Raw genomic sequence first — 18,356 nt, forward strand, 5'->3', positions numbered from 1 at the left:
GTAACGCTTGGTTCCCGTTTTTGTTCAGCTTTTGAGGTAGGGGTTCAGGATGAGGAGCTTCGTCCCCTCGGCTAAGCTGAAGAGCAGAAGTAAAGTGTTACAACTTGTCAGCAAACGTTTAGAGAAAAGCTGTCCCGTAATGTTCTTACAGTTGTTGACTGTAACTGGAACATTATAATATCTTAAAGCTGACAATAATGTCAGAAATATTGTATAATTATATAATGTAATTATATAGTAATGTTTCTGTGGCTTTGGCCACAGCTGGAGGGAGGATCCTGCAGCCTTCCTACCCTGTGCAATCAAATCCCAGTCAGGGTCTGGAGCTGACTGTGAGCAACACTTTTTCATATGGTCGTTTGGAAAATGCGTGTGATATTGCTGCCATTTTCTGATTCCCGCTGCTACGCAACGGGTCGTGCTGGCATCCAGAAGTACCAGCAAACAATGTTGTCTTTTCTCTGCAGTTTAAAAATTTCTTTTCTGGCACACAAGTATAAACAGATGTGATTCATTGCACGGAGGACTTGCAACTATAAACGTGCCAGGAATAGCGCAGAAGAGGGATTTCCTACCAGCGATGTCAGTTATAGTAGTCTGTAGTGCCTGTCGCTGTTTAGCGCTCGTGCCCTGGGGCGAAGGTCCGACCGTGGCGAGCAGGCACCATGCCATGGCAGCAGCTGGCTATGGTGGCTGCCGGCAGGCAGTCAAGAGACTATGTGCAAAATGCGTTCGTCTGCGGGCGTGCTTCCCAGCTGGTGATTTTGCAGTGTCTTGGAGTCTTCAGCATGTGCACTTGGGGTTGAGGTCATGTGCCATCACTAATTTACCCCCGGACTGAGTTAATTTTCAAGATTAAAAGGTAGCAGCAGCTCTGAGAGTCAAGTTGAGGTCTTTGGTTAAACAACCACCGTGTGTCAGTACTTTTCATACACTAAAAGCAGTCTTTTATGGTGGTTTGCTTTGGTGGTACTATCTCAAGAGATGTCATGACATGCTTAACTTTTTATTTAATTACTGATATCCCTATTTAATAAGCTTTTAGCTGAGGAAGTGGCATTTTGGTTTTGTTTTTTTGTTTAAAAAACATTTTGAAAAACTGAAGCATTGCTCACTCAGGTACATGCAAAATGTGGGGAAGGTTTTTTTTTTAGTAAATGGAAGTATTTTTCCTTTCATTATTAGGCAGGCAGTGAGCCTTGCTTACAGTCGTTATTTTCCAGTGCTGTTAGTGTTGTGACTTCTGATAAAGATATGATGCCTTTCATGAAAAGGGAAGTGCTTTCTATTCATTCAGTTATGGTTTAATTTTTTATTATGTTATGAGCTTCCAATTTTTTCTTTCTTTCGTTGTTGACCATCTGCAGAGTCCTACTAAAAATAAAAAATTGGTCTCACAGTGAAAGCTTTCAAATAGTAGGCTTGAACTCCTGGAAAGAACTGCATAATAAAAATAGGTACACCAGACTTGAGCTATGAAAACAAATTTCCAGAGAGCCTGATAGCTCTTTTTATTTAGTATTTGAACAAACTTTAAAGGAGTCAGTAACATGTATTTCAAAGCAGATTCACATTATTCTTGCAGTCAGATGTACATTTGTTTTGAAATGTTCGTAGTTTAAATAAGTCTTTTCCTCTCTAAATTTGCATTCCTTATTACAAACCTTTGTATGTTTTCATTCCTTTCAACTCTCTCTCTCAAAAAAAAAAAAAAAAAAAAAGTTGTTTGGAGTTTTTGGTGTGCCTTTTGTGATTCCTTTGTCTACCCACATCAACAGATAACGATCCAAAACGGTGTGCTGGAATAAAGAAAAAAAGGCATTAATTATTAAAAAAAATGCAGTTTCCCAGTTTGGAGAATAGATAGATTTCTAAAAAGGAAATTTTACAGCCTGTCAACCTCAACATTGACCTTCTGTAGTAGTACTGTGATTTAAGTAAGTGAATTATTACCACTATGCAGTCAAAATAATAAAAGGGCAATTTCCTAAATATTTCACATTCATGGAAGAAAATCTTCCAAGAGCATCATATGCCAATCATTTAATGTAATATACGTTTGTCTGGTTTTATTACACTATCTGTAAAAGTCTTTATAGTTAGCTGAGTGGCAAATTAAAAAGGAAAGTTCTTTTCTCTCATATAGCTTTGCAATTCGTATTTCACTGCAGTTTCCAGGAGCCCCAAATAAGAGGAGGGCCTCACGGTGGGTCCTACACACATGCAGAGACAGTGGCTGAGGTCCCAGTTAGCGTTTTCACCACGGTTGGCTTTTGGTCCAGGCCCAAGTGATTCTGTTGAGGAGCAATGAGGACAATGGATTCCAAAGGAACGCATTCCTAAGTGTTTTGATAGTGCTTGCTCTGTTTATTTTAAAAAGACTATGATTTTGCTGACTCTGCCCACATATAATATATTAGTAATATTCCTTTCCTTTTTTCATATTTTGTTTTAACATTCATAAAGCTTTTTCAGGGCAGCTGCTGTCACTGAAGAAATAAATCAGTTATGAAACTGAAAATTTCAAAAAGTAAAGAGTGTTTCTTTAATATTTTAAATGCTTTAACATCGTTAGTCAAGCCTAAACTGCACTGTCTGTTTTGTATCGGCATGTGAACTTTTGTTTACTATAGAGTTAGACAGCCTGCGTTTCATGAGACGGGATTCTGTAATCATGCCGTAGCAGAGCTTGGCTTTATTAAGCATCTGCTTTGCATGAAGTATGATCAAGGAAGCTGATTCTCTGTTTTGGCCACCATTTAATCTATTAACATACAAAAACAGGTCCCATGATACTAAGGACATGTAAAACTAAACTGCGTAATAAAAATAATGTCCAATCTTTCAATAAGCCAATCATACTATATCAGACTATAGGATTACAGTTTCTAATTAAAATTCTTGTTAATTAAAAATATTCTTCTGTTTCATTACATTTTTATTCCTTTTCATTGTTTGATTTAATTATTATAATGAATTTAATTAGCATGTGCTACCAACTCACTTCATTTGCATATTATATTGGATAATTGAATGGGGTCCTGTAATTAAATTAACATGAATGACAGACGATTTGGCTTCTTTCACATTGCTGTATTGGGAATAAAAATCTTTCCATTCTCATTGGAGTTAGTGAATATTTTTCATATGAAACGTCATCACAAATCAGATCCTCAGACTCAGGATCTTGCCTGACAGGCTCCAAAAGAAGTTGCCGTGTTCATTGGTCTTGCTGTGCATTTATTTAAATAAAAATAGCTTTTGTTCTTTCAGTCTCTGACACACACAGTATTTAGAGTTCTCTAGAAGAATCTCAGTGACTTTTGGGATATATAGGATATGGATTGCAAAACAATCTTTGTGAAAGAGCTAGGGAAAAGTGTATGCAGCTTTTGAAAAATTAAATATAAAATTACGGTTTGTAGAGAGAAGTAAGAACTTCTCTTAGAGTAACCAATGCAATTGGAAAAAATAGGATACACAAACCGTTCCCATTCCTTCCCCAAAAGTTTGTCTTCCAGTTGCACAAGTCTAACTTATTTCTCGGTCACTCCAAACCTTCTGTCCCTAGACAGTCATGTCCATAAGAAGGGTACGTTATTCTTATTGTAAACTTATAAAGAATTGAAATGTTAACATCTAATAATCCATATGTTGAAAATAAAAGCACATGGAATTAGATTTAATAATACCATTCACTTACTAGAAATTTACCCTTGCTATATGGATGTGGAAAATTTATCGCAAAACATGTTCCAGGCATACCAGCTTGCTCCAGTTAAAGGAATAAGGAACAGTAAGACTACAGGATATTTTGGGAGAGGAATTTCTTTTGTCTTAAAATATAAAACATCACACAGCAGTATCACAGGTATAAATATAATGTTCAAAGAAATTAAAATATTGTATGGTAGGCACAGTTCTGAAAGGTTCATGAAATTTATTACTCCTTTCCAGCAGAAAGAGAACATGGTAGATAGTCCCCAAGAAAGGCTTTGTACTGAGATCGTCTTTCCTCTTTTTTTTTTTTTTAATGATTGGCTTATAGTTATATTTCGTTACTCTCTAGCATTTTTTCCATGTGCCAAGTCTTACTTCTGTCATAAAATAGCAGTACACTTTATCCCACAGTAAGTGTATATCACATACATATATATGTATATGACATATATCCTAACTATGGTTACAAGTACTTCTAGGTTGTAAGGGACACTTAAAAAGTTATTTTAGATTAAATGTTTCCTTCTGCAGGGAAATTATTTTGTGCTTTTGACAGTGTTAGTGCGTATTGAGTTTCAGTACGTGGCCAGTTTCCTCTAGTGTTAGCGTGAAGAAAGAAAAATACTTTTAAAATGGAAAACTTGTGAAAATCAGAAGTTGACCGGAAAACTTGGAAGAATGGTTATAAAAATATTACATAGACTTTCCATATGGGTTGTTTACTAGAGGCCATCATTAAAGTTTCATTCTTTGTGTTGCTTTTGGGGCTATGGAGTGACTGGAACAATTTTGATCTGGTAGGTGTAGTTTTTGAAAATTCAACACAGGAGTAAAGATGCAGGAATTAGTAGTTACCGTATGGTTAATGTCCATATTTGTAAGTAAATAGTATCTGAAATTACTTAATTCTGATCTGTTAGTTTCTTTTCAGAGGAATGATTTTTAGGAGTATGGGTTTCATGTTGAGGTTGTGGGTTTAGTTCTTTAAAACTTTTAAAAAAAAGACCACAACCTTTTAAAGCTTTATAGTTTTGAATGAAAAATATGCCTGGTAAATTTTGTGGAACAGCTGATTTCGGCAAATGAGCGATTCATGTGAAGTTGTAGTCTTGACTGCCATTTAGGAGCACTTCAGTTTGTGAACAAAAAATCCCCTAAGGATTAAACTCACCAAGTTAAAATGGCGTAGATTAAAACAGATCTGTAATGTGTGCTTTTTCTCTATCAGCCTTACATACTCAGACCACATAAATTCACTTAAGTGAACCAATATCTTCACGAAAGACGGCATTCCTATCTAGGCAGTCGGTGAAAAGCGGGGATGCCTCTTAGGTAATTTGTCAGACACCTTTGTTGTTATTCGAGCTTACTGATCAACTTTTTCTTTTTTAAGAATGATCTATGACAAAGTAAATAAAATCCAACAGGAGCATGTGGGACTGCGTATTTCACACATCATGTTGTAATTGTATTTCTAACATTGCAAAATGCATCCTAGAGTGGTTTTTTTCTTTTCTTTTTTTTTTTTTTTTTTTTTGGAGCGGGTATGGGGAAGGTGATTTAATATGAGCAAAGACAACACGAAATGAAGTGTATTTAGTTTCAGTTCATGATGGCTGGCTGATTCCTGTAGGAGAGGAAGAGAGAGTGTATAGGAATTAAAATGAGAAATAAATGCACTTGGATTTATCTTACTGTCTTATTCTTAAACTGTAAACGCAAAAGAATAAACTTGAGCTCCCAATGCCATAAAAGCCAGTACTAAAGCTTAGCGATGAAGAGAGAGCAATCGGCTAATGCCGCCTCCGGAGAGCGACATTCTAATCTTATTCCTGGGTCAGGAATAAAAAGAGTTTGGTGGTCGCAGCTTAATCCCCAGTGGACCTTTGTCCACATTGAAAAAACACCACAGAGTCTGGCATAATCCTGCTTAATAAGCAGTTTCTTCTCAGCTAAGACCTGGGCCTGGAATATTATGGGTTTGGCCAGTGGAGATCCGTCGGCGGCGATGGATGCAGAAGCTTGCACAACGCCTGCCTTCACTGTGCCTCGTTCCCACCCAGCCTGTCGGTCTCTCCTTTTCATGAGAATTAAATTTCACACAGAAATTTAAAACAACGTCTAAAGCCTGCAAATATTTAATCAGGCCTTGTGAGCTATTGTCTGTCTCGCCTCATGTGTGAGGGAACTCCCTGTACTTCTCCCATAAACTATAAGTTTTCCATGTCTCTGCAGACCCACAGTGACTGTCCCCAACATCGCTGGCCAGCCTGCTCTGTGTTCACAGCTCTGGGCTCGGGCAGTTGACAGTTGCTCGAGTACTTGGATGCTGCTCTAAGGGTGGGAGCCTGCAAGAAGCCCAAAAAAGTCTCCCAAACCCAGTTCATCTTGTTTAGCTCAAGTAACACTTGACTGAAGTGATACTGAGACATAAAGAAAAAATGAAATGCGTTAAATCTTGCAGAGTGACTACTACGGAAAATCTTGCTCATCTTCCTCTCCCCTTAGTGACGGGTAAATTGTAGCACATTTTTCATGGCAGAAAAGTACGTTTTCTTTGAATCTTCTATCTGTTTGAAGCTTTTCCTCAGCCAGCTCTGTAACATGTCCGGTGGCTGAGTGTTCCACAGTATTTTTGGTTGATGATCAGGTATTTTCACAAACCCTTTACATTTATTGTGGAAGACAGAACACAGAATGTACTAGCAATAAAAATTCTTACTTGCAAGTAAGGTTTTGGAGAGTGACAGAAAATGCTTGCTTTTGCAGAGAGAGAATTCTCTTGAGAGAGACAAAAAGATTTTCTGTGTTTTAGACTGTAATATTTTAATTATTCACACCTTCTGGGGATTTTGACCCAAACTAGCTGTTTTCAAGGATGATGGCAGAAACCTCTGCCAATAGTCTGTTTGAACTTCTGTTGACTAAGGTCCTGTTTCTTCTCTAGCCTTTAAATCAAGAATTCTTTGTTCACATCAATTGAGTTTCACCTGTGTAAATGAGTAGAGGATCATGCCCGAGGCAGCAGCTTAAAGTTATAAGTGGTACATCATCAAAGTTGAAGATGTTATCTAAATGTGAAGGTGATGCTTCAAAAATAGGGCAGGGCTGCAAGGGCTAATTCTGATCATTTCAGTGTTCAGAATAATACCTAAGGATTTGAGACACTGCATGATGGGGTTTTTTATTTGAGCTTACAGAATATATGTATTTCTCAATACATTTGATGTCTAATACTGCTCTCCTCCGATTAAAAATTATTAGGCCAACACTTAAACATATAAATCTCCTGTCATGTTATTTTGGAAACTATGAAGCTTACCGTTTTCTGGAAAGCAATGATACCCTTCAATTTAACAAGGTACTTAAGTATATGATTAACATTAAGCATGAGAGGAACTTCACATGTTTAACTGTTTATGTTAATATGTTAAATGCTGAAATGCTATCATTTTTAAAGTTACACTTTTCCTTAATACTTTTTCTAGTTCAGGCATTGGATTATTTTTTTATCCTGTAGCCTGGGCGTGTGTTAAATTCACAAATCGCTTCAATGCATATTAGAATTGTTTCCATTCTCTTCTCATCACATTGTAATGGAGCTTATCTTTTACAGTATCTGTTTAATATTATTTATTTATTTATTTATTTATTTATTGCTGAATTTAATCTATATGTACTTCATTTGTTATCTTAGAACTAAGGTGACTTGTTAGTTGTCATTTTAAGTGATATTTTTTCAAGAGCTTTCTATAAAGAACTTCTTTATCTAGATCAGATAATTTTTTCTTTGTTATGTATACATAGAGCACCACTGAATCTGTGTGCTTAAACCATAGAGCTAGCTCTAAAAGGATAATGCTCATAAAGTGGTTTATAGGAAGACTAACGTTATTTCTGAACTCTGTTATCTTCTCTCTGAAAGCTTACATATGATGTTAAGAAAATAAACACTGGAATTTTTCCAATAGACAAAATTCTTATTTTTAAATTTGAGTGTAGCATTCTGCAACATTGTTTTTGCATGGAAATGGTGCTCTGATTCCTGATAACTGTTAGAAGGAATTTAGAACATTCTTTGCTCAGAGCCTTGCCAATAGTGGAGTTTGCAAAATGGAAAGAAAAGAGCTTGACCTTAAAACAGAAGAAGAGCCTAAGTGGTGACATATTCTGCTGATTAAATACTAGCAGTATGGGATCTGTTTATATGAAAGCAAAGAAATAATGCAGATCTAACTTTGAAGAGAAACTCTGTACTACTAATATAGAGACTTATTTCTTTTACGAAGTTATAAATAACCTGACATCAAACAAAAGGATTTAACTATTTGATGGAATACTCTGGAGTTACAGAGATTAGATGCACAGCATTTCAGTTCCTGTTCAATAACGTTATTAGTTGTTTGTACAACTTAGAATTGACATTTATATAAATGATAAATAAATAGAAAAGAAACACTAGTGGTTCCCCATACCAACAGTACAGTTTTAAGATCCAAATGTTTATAATGGCCATGTTCAAGTTTGGAACCATAGGTCACAGGAGATAGTGGAAAACGCAAGGAGTGCCCCTTAGAGAACCATTAGCTTTTTAATCTGAGTTGTTCTAAGAAAACTGTATCTGAACATGAAATACATTACAGCAGAAGAGCTATACAGTCAAGTAGAAGAGCACATTTTAATGCTTCCTTTCATAAAAATAAAGGGAAATTCTATTGAGAAGGATGTTTTTCTAGAAAGTTAATTCAGCTCACAGTGATAATCTCTGTATTTGTTTCTAAGTACCTATGGAATACACCATTTCACTGGCAGTTTTTTCTCTCCAAGACCTGAGGAAGTTTTAAACTTTACAAAGTTATGATTCATCTCCATTTTCCCGTATTCACTTCACGTTAGTATAATTTTGTCTTACTTTTCATTTGATAAAAGAGCTACAACTTCTAATACTTGGTCAAAATTACTAAAAAAACCACCAGCCTGACTGTAGAGTACTAAGAATACAACATTGTCTTGCCGAGTTACTTGTGCAAGAGTGGTGCACTTAAATGACTTATAAGGTTTTGTTCAAATCCTGATATTTGGGGGTTTTTTGTGGCTACAGATTGCAGTTCCCTCCTTGGCAATCATTCTCCTTTCTCTGCTATCTTTAAGCAGTAAGAAGCATTTTTTCCTTTCTTCTGTGGATGAAGGAAACTGATAGGCTACAGAAAGAACCCATAAGTCACATTTGAATTTTTCCTGCCACAACGTTCCCAAGCAAGCCATCCTTCTCTTACTGGGGAGACCTGGCAGCATATGTGCAGTTCCAGGCGCTGAGGTGGCAGCTGAGAGCTGCTGGACGTTGTCTCTGCCTTCTTAGTTGGACATCCCGCTACCCCTGCAGGTCTGCTTTATGGTGGCCGTGCCTTAGCAGTGCCATTGATGCCAACAATGCATTTGCTCCCAAATTTTCTGTGTTTTTATGTTGCATATTTTAACAGCATCAACCATGACATAATGTTAAGATACAGCAAAAAGAATAGAAATAATAAGCAAACAATATGATCAAGTTAACATCTAAAGATACTCATTTTTTAAATCTTCTTATTTTTTTGTGTAGTTGATTTCTGGAAGGCAATGTGAGCTGGCAGGCAGAGTAGCCAAGTGGCTACTAGGAGAGATCTGGGAGAGTATCCAGGCTGCTGTGAGCTTTTCTGTTATTTGTCCTGTGGAAAGCACACCTGTACACCTTTGTGTACAAACGTGTTACTGGTGACTTCAGTGAAGTTTCAGCTTAACAAAAAAAAACTTTTGCAAAATCATTGCCCTAATGGTAATGGGAAATTTGTGATAAAGGAAATCATGGGACAACACAACAAAATGAAAACGCGAACTCAAATAAGTTACAGGGTCTGCTATGAAAAGTACCCATGTACAGTTTTTTCTATTTGGCAGCACTTAAATCATGTCTTCCAGTTATGTTTGTGAAAAGTCTTCAGCAAGTCGCCCAAAAATGAAACAAAAATGATGGAAGTACACGTCCGTGTTGCTGAGTTAGCCTGGGGCTGAGGGCTCTCATGTATACCCCGTAGGTCTCAAAGGGCCAGCACTGGCTGTGTCCCCCAGCCGTGAATTTAAAGGACCCTGGAACAATGGATTATCGTTGGCAGCCCTGCATGCCACACCGAAATGCATGTGGCGAATGTCTCATAGCAAATGCACCATCTTGTTCAGCAACTTCCTTTGATAGCTAGGGAAGCTGCTTTGACCCATTGAAAACATACCCTGTTGTGGGCTTAGGCTTGGACTTGATAACCTGTCCACTGCCTAACTATTTGGAGGAGAAGAGCTTCTTGCCAGACTTAAACCAACTCATTTTTAACCTGAAATACTGTGATGAGGTTTTTTTAATTATTGTTTTGTGGTGGGAGGAAAAGCAACCTTTGAGGAAATAATTGAATAGAATGGTAAGTATTATTATCATTTCAGACACGTGATGAATGTCTAGGAGCTTTCTAAATGTATGGGTAATCATCAGTAAATGGTAATAATTGATTCATAATACTATGATTCTCTGGTGTAGCACAGTTTAATTTATTGAGAACCTGGCTTTCTGAATCAGTTTAATACTTCTCAGTTCTTCGTTTTGCCTTTGCATAGACAAAAAACTTGCTGATGGCTTTCTGTTCTTCCTGACCAGAAAATTAATTTGCCTCTTTGAAAGGTAATTCCAGTGTTTTTATGGTATGTATGGACAGAAATAGCTGACATGAATGATGTCTTTCCAGAACTGCAGATGTCTAAGTGAAACAAGAAAACCTAAATCCATCAGTAGAACTAGACTAAATATTGCTCTAAAAATCAGCACTTCCCCTCTGCAGTAATCCTGGACTAACCTTGTGTAGTACACAAGGAGTGAAAAAGTTCTTGGTCTGAGACTGAACCATTTTTTTGTTACTTGTAATAAAATATCTGACAATATTTAACATACATGCATAGAACCACTGAAAACCGATCTGTGATCATAATCTTCTTTAAATTTCTGGAAGGTTGCAGGCAAAATTTTAAATTCAATTAGTTTCTCTTTTTTTAAATGCTCTACATATGTAAAATATGTGCAGTTACAACTTGGAAACAGACATTTAGATTGTCACCAAAAATGCTACTCCATGGGTAAAAAATAAGTCAGTCTTCACAAGGCAATTTGATTGAACAGCTAGTTCTTGAAAAATTAGTAGCATGCATCTACATTACATGTCTAATTAGGATATATGAATATATGAATGATATGAATATACGAATGATATGAATATACGAATTATCAGTTCAAATTGGCTAATAGTTGTTCAATATTTTACATACAGTCATTCTTCAACTTTCTGGCTGACATTTTAGTTTTCTCAATTAAAATCCTGTTTAGTACTTACAAGATGCTTATAAACTCAGTTACCTGATTATGAAGATATAGTTTCAAAGACTAGAGGATTCTTATTTTAATTTTATTGTAAAATTAACCATTGACTTGGTAAGATTTTACTACTGATTTGACATGTAACTGCTGGTACAGTCTGTATCGTTGCTGTATCATTCAAAAGATCTGGATCCTATTAGTTACGAAGATTTTTTTTTTTACCTTGCTTTGGCAAAAAATCATACATATGCATTAAAAGTAATTGTAGTTTTCATTCATGATAAAAGGAATATAGAGAAGGAATAAGTGAAAGACAAATATATCTACACAGTATGTAAATAGAATTAGGAGGTGTTCACTAAAACATCTTCCCTTGCTAGTTCTCATGCAAAGGTTGCCCCTGTGTATGCCAGCGGTTAGCTCCCTGCCCTTGCAAGCAAGGAAATGAGTCGCACTTTTATGATTCTCATTCCTGTAGGATCATCAGAAAGATATTTTTGGGCCCTTGGAGCTTCACAGAAAAATTAAATGAGCTGCAACATTCCCTTTGCTACCCAGAGGAAAAATCACACCCAAGTTATTTGGGTCCATATGGCTTATTAGTTCCCTAACAAAAGGCCTTCAGTCCTGGGAAGATCTCCTTTGCAAGGTGCCAGGCAGCAGTGGCAGGAGAGGAAGGCTGCTGGAGCTGTCCTGGTGGGAATACAAGGACATCCTGCAGAGTCCAGGATGGAATATCCTTCCAGCAGTCACCTCGGGTCTGTAGCCAGACACCCTACCTAAGTGACAGGGGAAGCCTTATTGCCCAGCAAAATGATGAGTTCCCCTCACAACTTTATTATTGTTCCATACCACAAGGAGCTCTTAGTTTTTTTGATTGATTATCCTTTTTTATTGCTCAAGTGCTGTGTGGCATATTGCTGGCTTTTGTCATTGTAGTCTGTTTTGAAAGACTGACTTTTATACTGCTTTAGACTTTCACAGCTAGAAGAATTGCAGCAAATGGCCAAGCAATATACTATATAGTGAGTATTGGCCCAAGTAAACTTGAAGAAATGGATTCCATCTAGAGACTGTAGAAATCATGCATCGTGCTTTCCTAAGGGATAAACTTCAGAAGTACCGGTACAGTGGATCAGGATGGCTATTGCACTTGAGAGTGCAGAGTGCGCTTTCCAAAGAGTCACACGGGAGCATGGATTGCCTGGTAGGGCAGAAGAGAGTGCCTGACCCTCTGGCCGTTGAAGATTAAGCAAATTAGCAGGACCTGCAGAAGGCTATAAACTGGTGGGAGTGACAGAAGATAACTGATAGGCAACCTTGAAAGGTGTTGCTCAGTAAAAAGTTCCCACAGGTCATCACATTAGTCATTGTGCTGGACAGTCAGCTAGTGTGGATTCAGTCAGCCCAGCACACGTGGTGTAGGAAGGCTGGAAATTCAGACAGAGACCAAGCAGGGAAGATCGTATTCTTAAAGGTGACTTTTAGCGAAGGTTAAAAGTAAACAAAATCGGATATTAGAATGGCATATATTGTGCAGCCTTGCTAACCGTCGGCTTATATGGTGTAGAGGTTGCTTCAGTTCAGCACAGTAATGGATTTAAGATGCTCTAGCCTCTCATTTTCAGCAGGCTTTTACACTGAGAGTAGATGGTGCCATTGGGCAGTGCTTTCTGGTGTGCTAACCCTGCACAACATCACCACGCTCTGTAACAGGGGCTCCACCTCTGAAACGTATCAGGGTCTTGAGTTTGGCTGGTAGCACAAAAAAAACCCCTTCATTGATTCATCAGGAAATAGCATTTCAGAAACGTACTTGCTGTGTCTTTTACCTCTGCGTAGTTTGCGTCTTCAGAGGGTTATTCTAATGTTTACTGTGTTAGGCCAAAAATAAGCAAAGCTAAGTAGGTGCATCTGCTTTGGAATTTATTTAAGCTAAGCACAGGCAAAACCAATAAAGTTGTATGAATATCTATAAATTTTGAGAGTAAGCAAAACTTTTCAATGAAACATAGAAAACATTAATGTGAGTTGCCTGCTCTGGATAAAAAAAAAAATGTAGCTTGTACTAATTTGATAGAGAGGTCTCAATTCAGAAAAAGAAAACCACAAGCAAATATTAATGGAACCTAGGCACATATCTGAAGTTAAGCAGGTGCTTAAATGCTTGGCTGTACAGAAATGCGGTGATTTAATTAGGATCTTGTTACATTTGACAGGCATATCTAACTTTCAGGCTAGAGAGAGAGCAACAAGAAAAGCTAATTCTGGGTAAATGTGTCTGAATTCCCGTATGTGGCAGGAGGAAGAGCAAGCTTTCTGCACTGGATTCCAGTAAGGAGTTTGTATCTCGTATTAGAGCATTTTGTAAGATGAGTACTTCAGGCCTGCAAAACACCCTGGGATCATTCAGCCAAGTGACTGTTTAAAAAAAAAAAAAAGGGGGAGAGGGTCAAAAGAAGTCTTTTTCCACCATAAAGAAGTCATAGGCAAGCTTTTAATTTGTTTTCTTTGTTGTTCATCTGCTACGTCAAGTGCTGGACTTCACTTTCTCCACCAGTTGACAGTGAAACAAGGAATACGTGCTCTGCTAGAGGTTTATTTGTTTGGGGTTTTTTTCCAGTAAGGGGTGACTCATGATTTTTTTTTTCAGAGTACATAATACAGTGTATCAGGTTTAGTAGCTGCATTAGTACAATGAGCTGAAATCATTAAATTGATTCCACATGTGATAAATACCAGATTAAAACAATCAGCAGCCCTTTTATATACCTTCCTATCTTTAATGTTGATAACATCATAGTAGTAAAAATGTTGAAAAGAAAAAGATAATGAAATAATAATAGCATGAAAGCTGTTTGGGTGTCTGCACTGTTAGTTTGGCAAGAGTTCACTAATTATCCATGGCATTTTTAGAACAGGTAAAGGAAGTGAAGCGTGAAATGAAAGATGAAAAGTCCCAAAAACTTCTTTTCCTCTGCCTGTTCATCAAGTGTACAGTGGCCATTAAAAAGAAATCAAGAGTTCTGTTTTTCTGTCCTGAATAAGAAATACCAACTGTAGTTATTTTAGTACAGTTACAATTGATTTTAAGTACTTCTCTGTAGAATTCACCGTAGAAAAACATAGATTTATATAATAACCAGTCTGGTTAATTTGAAATTCAAACAGTAATCACAAACTCAAAAGGCACCCTCTTGCTTACAGGGTGGTAGCCAGTAGTTAAGTTTGGAATCATCCAAATGCTTCAGTCATATTTTCCTCAAAACAGTGCCTCAGTGTATGCTTAATTGTCACGTATTTGGCTGTCTTTTAAAAATTCCTCCTGTCTTTAAGGGCATTAAGACATTTCTACCAGTATCTTGAAAGGTTTTCAATGTCTTTTTGGCTGGTGAACTGAAAAAAATGCAAACTATTACTTAGTTGATCTTGGTTTTAAACTGAACTGCATTATCAACTGAGAGTGTGCTCTGAAGGTATTGTTAAAAGTGCTCTGAAAACTTGTAAATCCCTGTAATTTATGTTCCTGTGGTCTCAACTGCTTCTTTCTGTCCTTCTGGTTTTAATTTGAATGCAGTCTTGTCTGGGTGTGTACCTGTAAAATTGTGTTTTTCCAAGTACAATTTACAGTCGTGACCCTAAGTTTTACAGTGTTCTAACCTTATAGGAGCTTCCTCCTATGCCGAAAAGCCAACTTTGGGTCAAACAGCTCTTTCATATTGTAATTGTCTAATCAAGGTTACTTGGAACAGATCCGATTTTGGCATTTTTTAGTTTATCACAAAGACTTTATAAGAATATCAAGTAAATTGGAAAGGTTCCTTTGCAGGAGACCAGTAATAGCATTGCCTTATTTCTTCAGATGTACACAGTTGTAAGCTTAGCCTGCTTCATGACAACAGTCCCATTTATCTAAACAATTCTCCTTTTAGAGTCAATGGCACTGATAGAAACTGAGATAAGAAATACAGATGGGAGGATCTTTCTGAGTCTCTACTTACTGAAACTCCTTGCTGTGCAGCTTACAATCACCTTTTCTTTTTGGTGCCTGAGAATGCGTAGCAGACGTCTACCATGAAACAGAGTCCTCTCTAATTGCCAGAGAGCATGCTAGTAAAGGATGATCGAGCTTCGGGAGGGTTTTTACAGTCCTGGTGATCTCTTTCTTGATTTTTTTTCCCCCTCCTAAAGGCATGCTTACTGTGTTTAAATGGCAGGGGTTGGGGGTTTTTGTTTCGTAGCTCTAACTTACAATAGTCCCTTTGCTATAATGCTTTGTCTTTTGAATGAAGGTATTACATGATCTATTTTACTGTAATCTTCAGATTAATCCACTTCTCATTTACTTACTGTCTTTTTGGGTGATACAGGAAAAAGAAGTTTCACAGCCTTACATTCTTTGTGTTCCTCTGCAATAAAAATAATACTTGCACGCTAAAACAGAAGTTATTTGGGCTAAATGTTATAAACTTTATTTTTAGTATTTACTCCTCAGCCATGCTCATTTTTTTAGCATGACTTCAACACCCTTGGTGGTTAACAGGAAGAGAAGAAGAGATAGACCACGTGTTTTAACTTTGTTACGTTTGTATTTTCAGATCATTGTACAGTCCGGCCGTCACCCCACGGTGCTGCAAAAACTATGCCAGTTGCCTTTCCAGTATTTTAGTGATCCTCGTTTAATCAAAGTGCTCTTCCCTTCGCTAATAGCTGCTTGTTACAATAACCCTCAGAACAAGATCATCCTGGAGCAGGAGATGAGTTGTGTTTTACTCGCCACGTTCATTCAGGTAGCTATTGCAGTAACATAACAGCGGTGTGCAGGGTAACTGCAACAGTTTGTCTCGCATTTGCTGTGTATATGGAAATCATTTGACTGAAGTAAAACAAGTAAACAGCATTGAAGTACTTTAAGATTCTCTGCAGCTCTTTTCAAACCACAGATTATGCCTGTACTTGAGGCATCTTATAACACTAAAAGGTTACCGAGTAGTTCAGGTTCTCACTATCACATGCAGAATCCTGTTTTCATTAAGGTTATGGGATGTGCTAGGAAGATGTGATGTAGATCCTGCTATTACAAGACAATTCTTAAAATATTTATTTTTTGAAAACTACTGCACATATAGCATATCTGAAATCGGTATATTAATGTGTTTACAGACAAATGTACAGTTGTATACTGTGTACAATAGATTTACAGAGAGAAGTGAACAGAAGTGTATATATTTTATGCAGAAAATACACAGAACATATGTTACTGGTCTAATCTTGCAATCTTTACTTTTGACAGTAAGCCACTGAGGTCCTTATGAATACTGTTTTGAATAAGGATTTACAGCATTTTTGTTCCCCTTGTCTAAATGTATATGCTGTGCTTTGTGTATCAGATTTTATGCATGCCTCATGTTTTCCATACATTTTATTGACTGTTTCCAATGAATAAATGCAGTTTTCGTAAACACTCTACTATTAAAAAATAATATGCTTTTAGGAGTCTAGTAACTCTGTATCAGTCACCTGAAAGTTACTGTTATTGATACAGAAATGTTAGTCAAACTCTTCTTGGTAATGCTTTACAGCTAGTCCAAGGGTAGGCTACACAGATTCGGGAGAGAAGGCAGAAGAACTAAATATTTACCAGAAGTCTTAGCGTAACATCAAACTTCTGAGTGCAACTACTTTTTATCCTTTTAATACTAAAATAATTGCATAGCAGTTGAAAAAAAAAGTTTGGAACTTAGCATTAAAAGAATTTGCCGTATAGTAACGAACTTCTGGTTAAATACAAAGCTATAATTCATCTTTGACTTTCTTATAGTGAAACTACGTATTTCAGTGTAGAAGTTGCAGTGGCAAAAAATAATTTAAGTGTTACGAGTAAATGCAGCAAGTTTAGCTTGTTTTTTTCAGTGAAAAAACATGCGTGGAGAAGAGTGTTTCCTATCTGAATAATTATTTACCTTGATTTCTGTGCTGTGAAAGAGAGAACGGCATTTAAATCCCCAGTAGCTACAGCAAAGCATAAGTATATTTACAAGGGTCAACGTTATTAATTTGATTTCCAGTTACAGGTATATCTCAGATGCCAAGTCCACGTACTATTCTTGCAGGCTTTTAAAAAAGGTGTTATATTAAAATATGGAAGATCCTTGTGTGCTGTGAAGTTTAATGTCTTTCCTGACTTAACTGGTACTTTAGTATTTTACCAATTTTAAAATCTAATCCCAAATATTGGGCACGCACACACACAGAGAAATGCTGAAAGGAACCAAGGAATGCTCAGATACGCACACACACAGAAGAGACTTGCCTCTCTACTTTTATTTCGGCTCGCTGCTGTTTGTCAAGCAAATCTCTCATTTGCTTCAGTGGAAGGTTTGGGAAAGACTGTAAAATGTTTCCCCGTGACTAGAAAATGAGATTCTTCCTGTGCCAGGGAATGCAAAAAGAAGTCCTGTTTACGTAAAAGTTTGGTGGTGTGTACAAATATAACACTTAAATACAGTGTGTTAAATGTGTGCAGCGTAAATCAAGGGAAAATGATTGCTGGATTTTACAACGACCCACGTTATACCTCCCTACCAACAGATTTATTTCCATCATCTGAAGTTTGCATCATCCTTTTTATTTTTGTTACTTCTGTTTCTCGATGTGCTGAAATAATTAAAAAACATTTAGCAGTCTCCATGATTTGCTAAATTGCCTCTCTTATGTCAAATAATACCATCTCTGCTCAGTGAAAACTCACTCGAACAAATGATAGGGTCCTAAAAGCCCTCTGCGTACTGGGGCAGGTAACTTGCGTAATCCTGCGTTGCTCAGAGCGAAGTCCTTGCTGCCTCCGGAGGACGCAGCATCCCGTCGGATAGCAGCAGGGATCACACATCGTGCTGGGCACTTAGATTAACTGCACCTCAGCTGGTTACACAGCTGGCTGCAGCGCTGGCCAGAGTTAATCACCTCTGTGGAAGAACTTCGCGTACTCTCAGGAGATCGGGACCTCAGGCTCCCGGGTCATTGGGAAGCACATCCAATGAAATTGGGATAATTCAAGAATTTTGTAAGAGTCTATTTGGAGTCATTTGTTTTAAAGAAACACAGCTACAGTAAATGTTCTCTTAAATTTAAAGTCATGATAATAACTGTTTCCTAAGAAGATATTAAAACCTTGTTTTTTCTGTTGTGTATTAAAAGCATATTTTTTTCAAAAAAGGTATAAATAAAGGTATAAAAATCCACTATA

General features: G+C 37.1%; 1 protein-coding gene across 2 annotated transcripts in view; it reads left to right on the top strand.

The window, feature by feature from the left end:
* Window positions 1–18,356, top strand: part of SCAPER (S-phase cyclin A associated protein in the ER) — a 168,592-nt gene that overhangs the window by 147,616 nt on the left and 2,620 nt on the right. For both annotated transcript variants that reach the window (XM_087744780.1, XM_087744781.1), the window contains exon 30: window positions 15,709–15,900. In XM_087744780.1, the coding sequence (XP_087600906.1) occupies window positions 15,709–15,900 (192 nt within the window). The remainder of the gene's footprint in view (window positions 1–15,708; window positions 15,901–18,356) is intronic.

Source organism: Nipponia nippon, unplaced genomic scaffold (genome assembly GCF_047370975.1).
Source record: "Nipponia nippon isolate SJK-2023a ecotype South Korea unplaced genomic scaffold, ASM4737097v1 scaffold_9, whole genome shotgun sequence".
Classification (NCBI taxonomy): Eukaryota; Metazoa; Chordata; class Aves; order Pelecaniformes; family Threskiornithidae; genus Nipponia; species Nipponia nippon.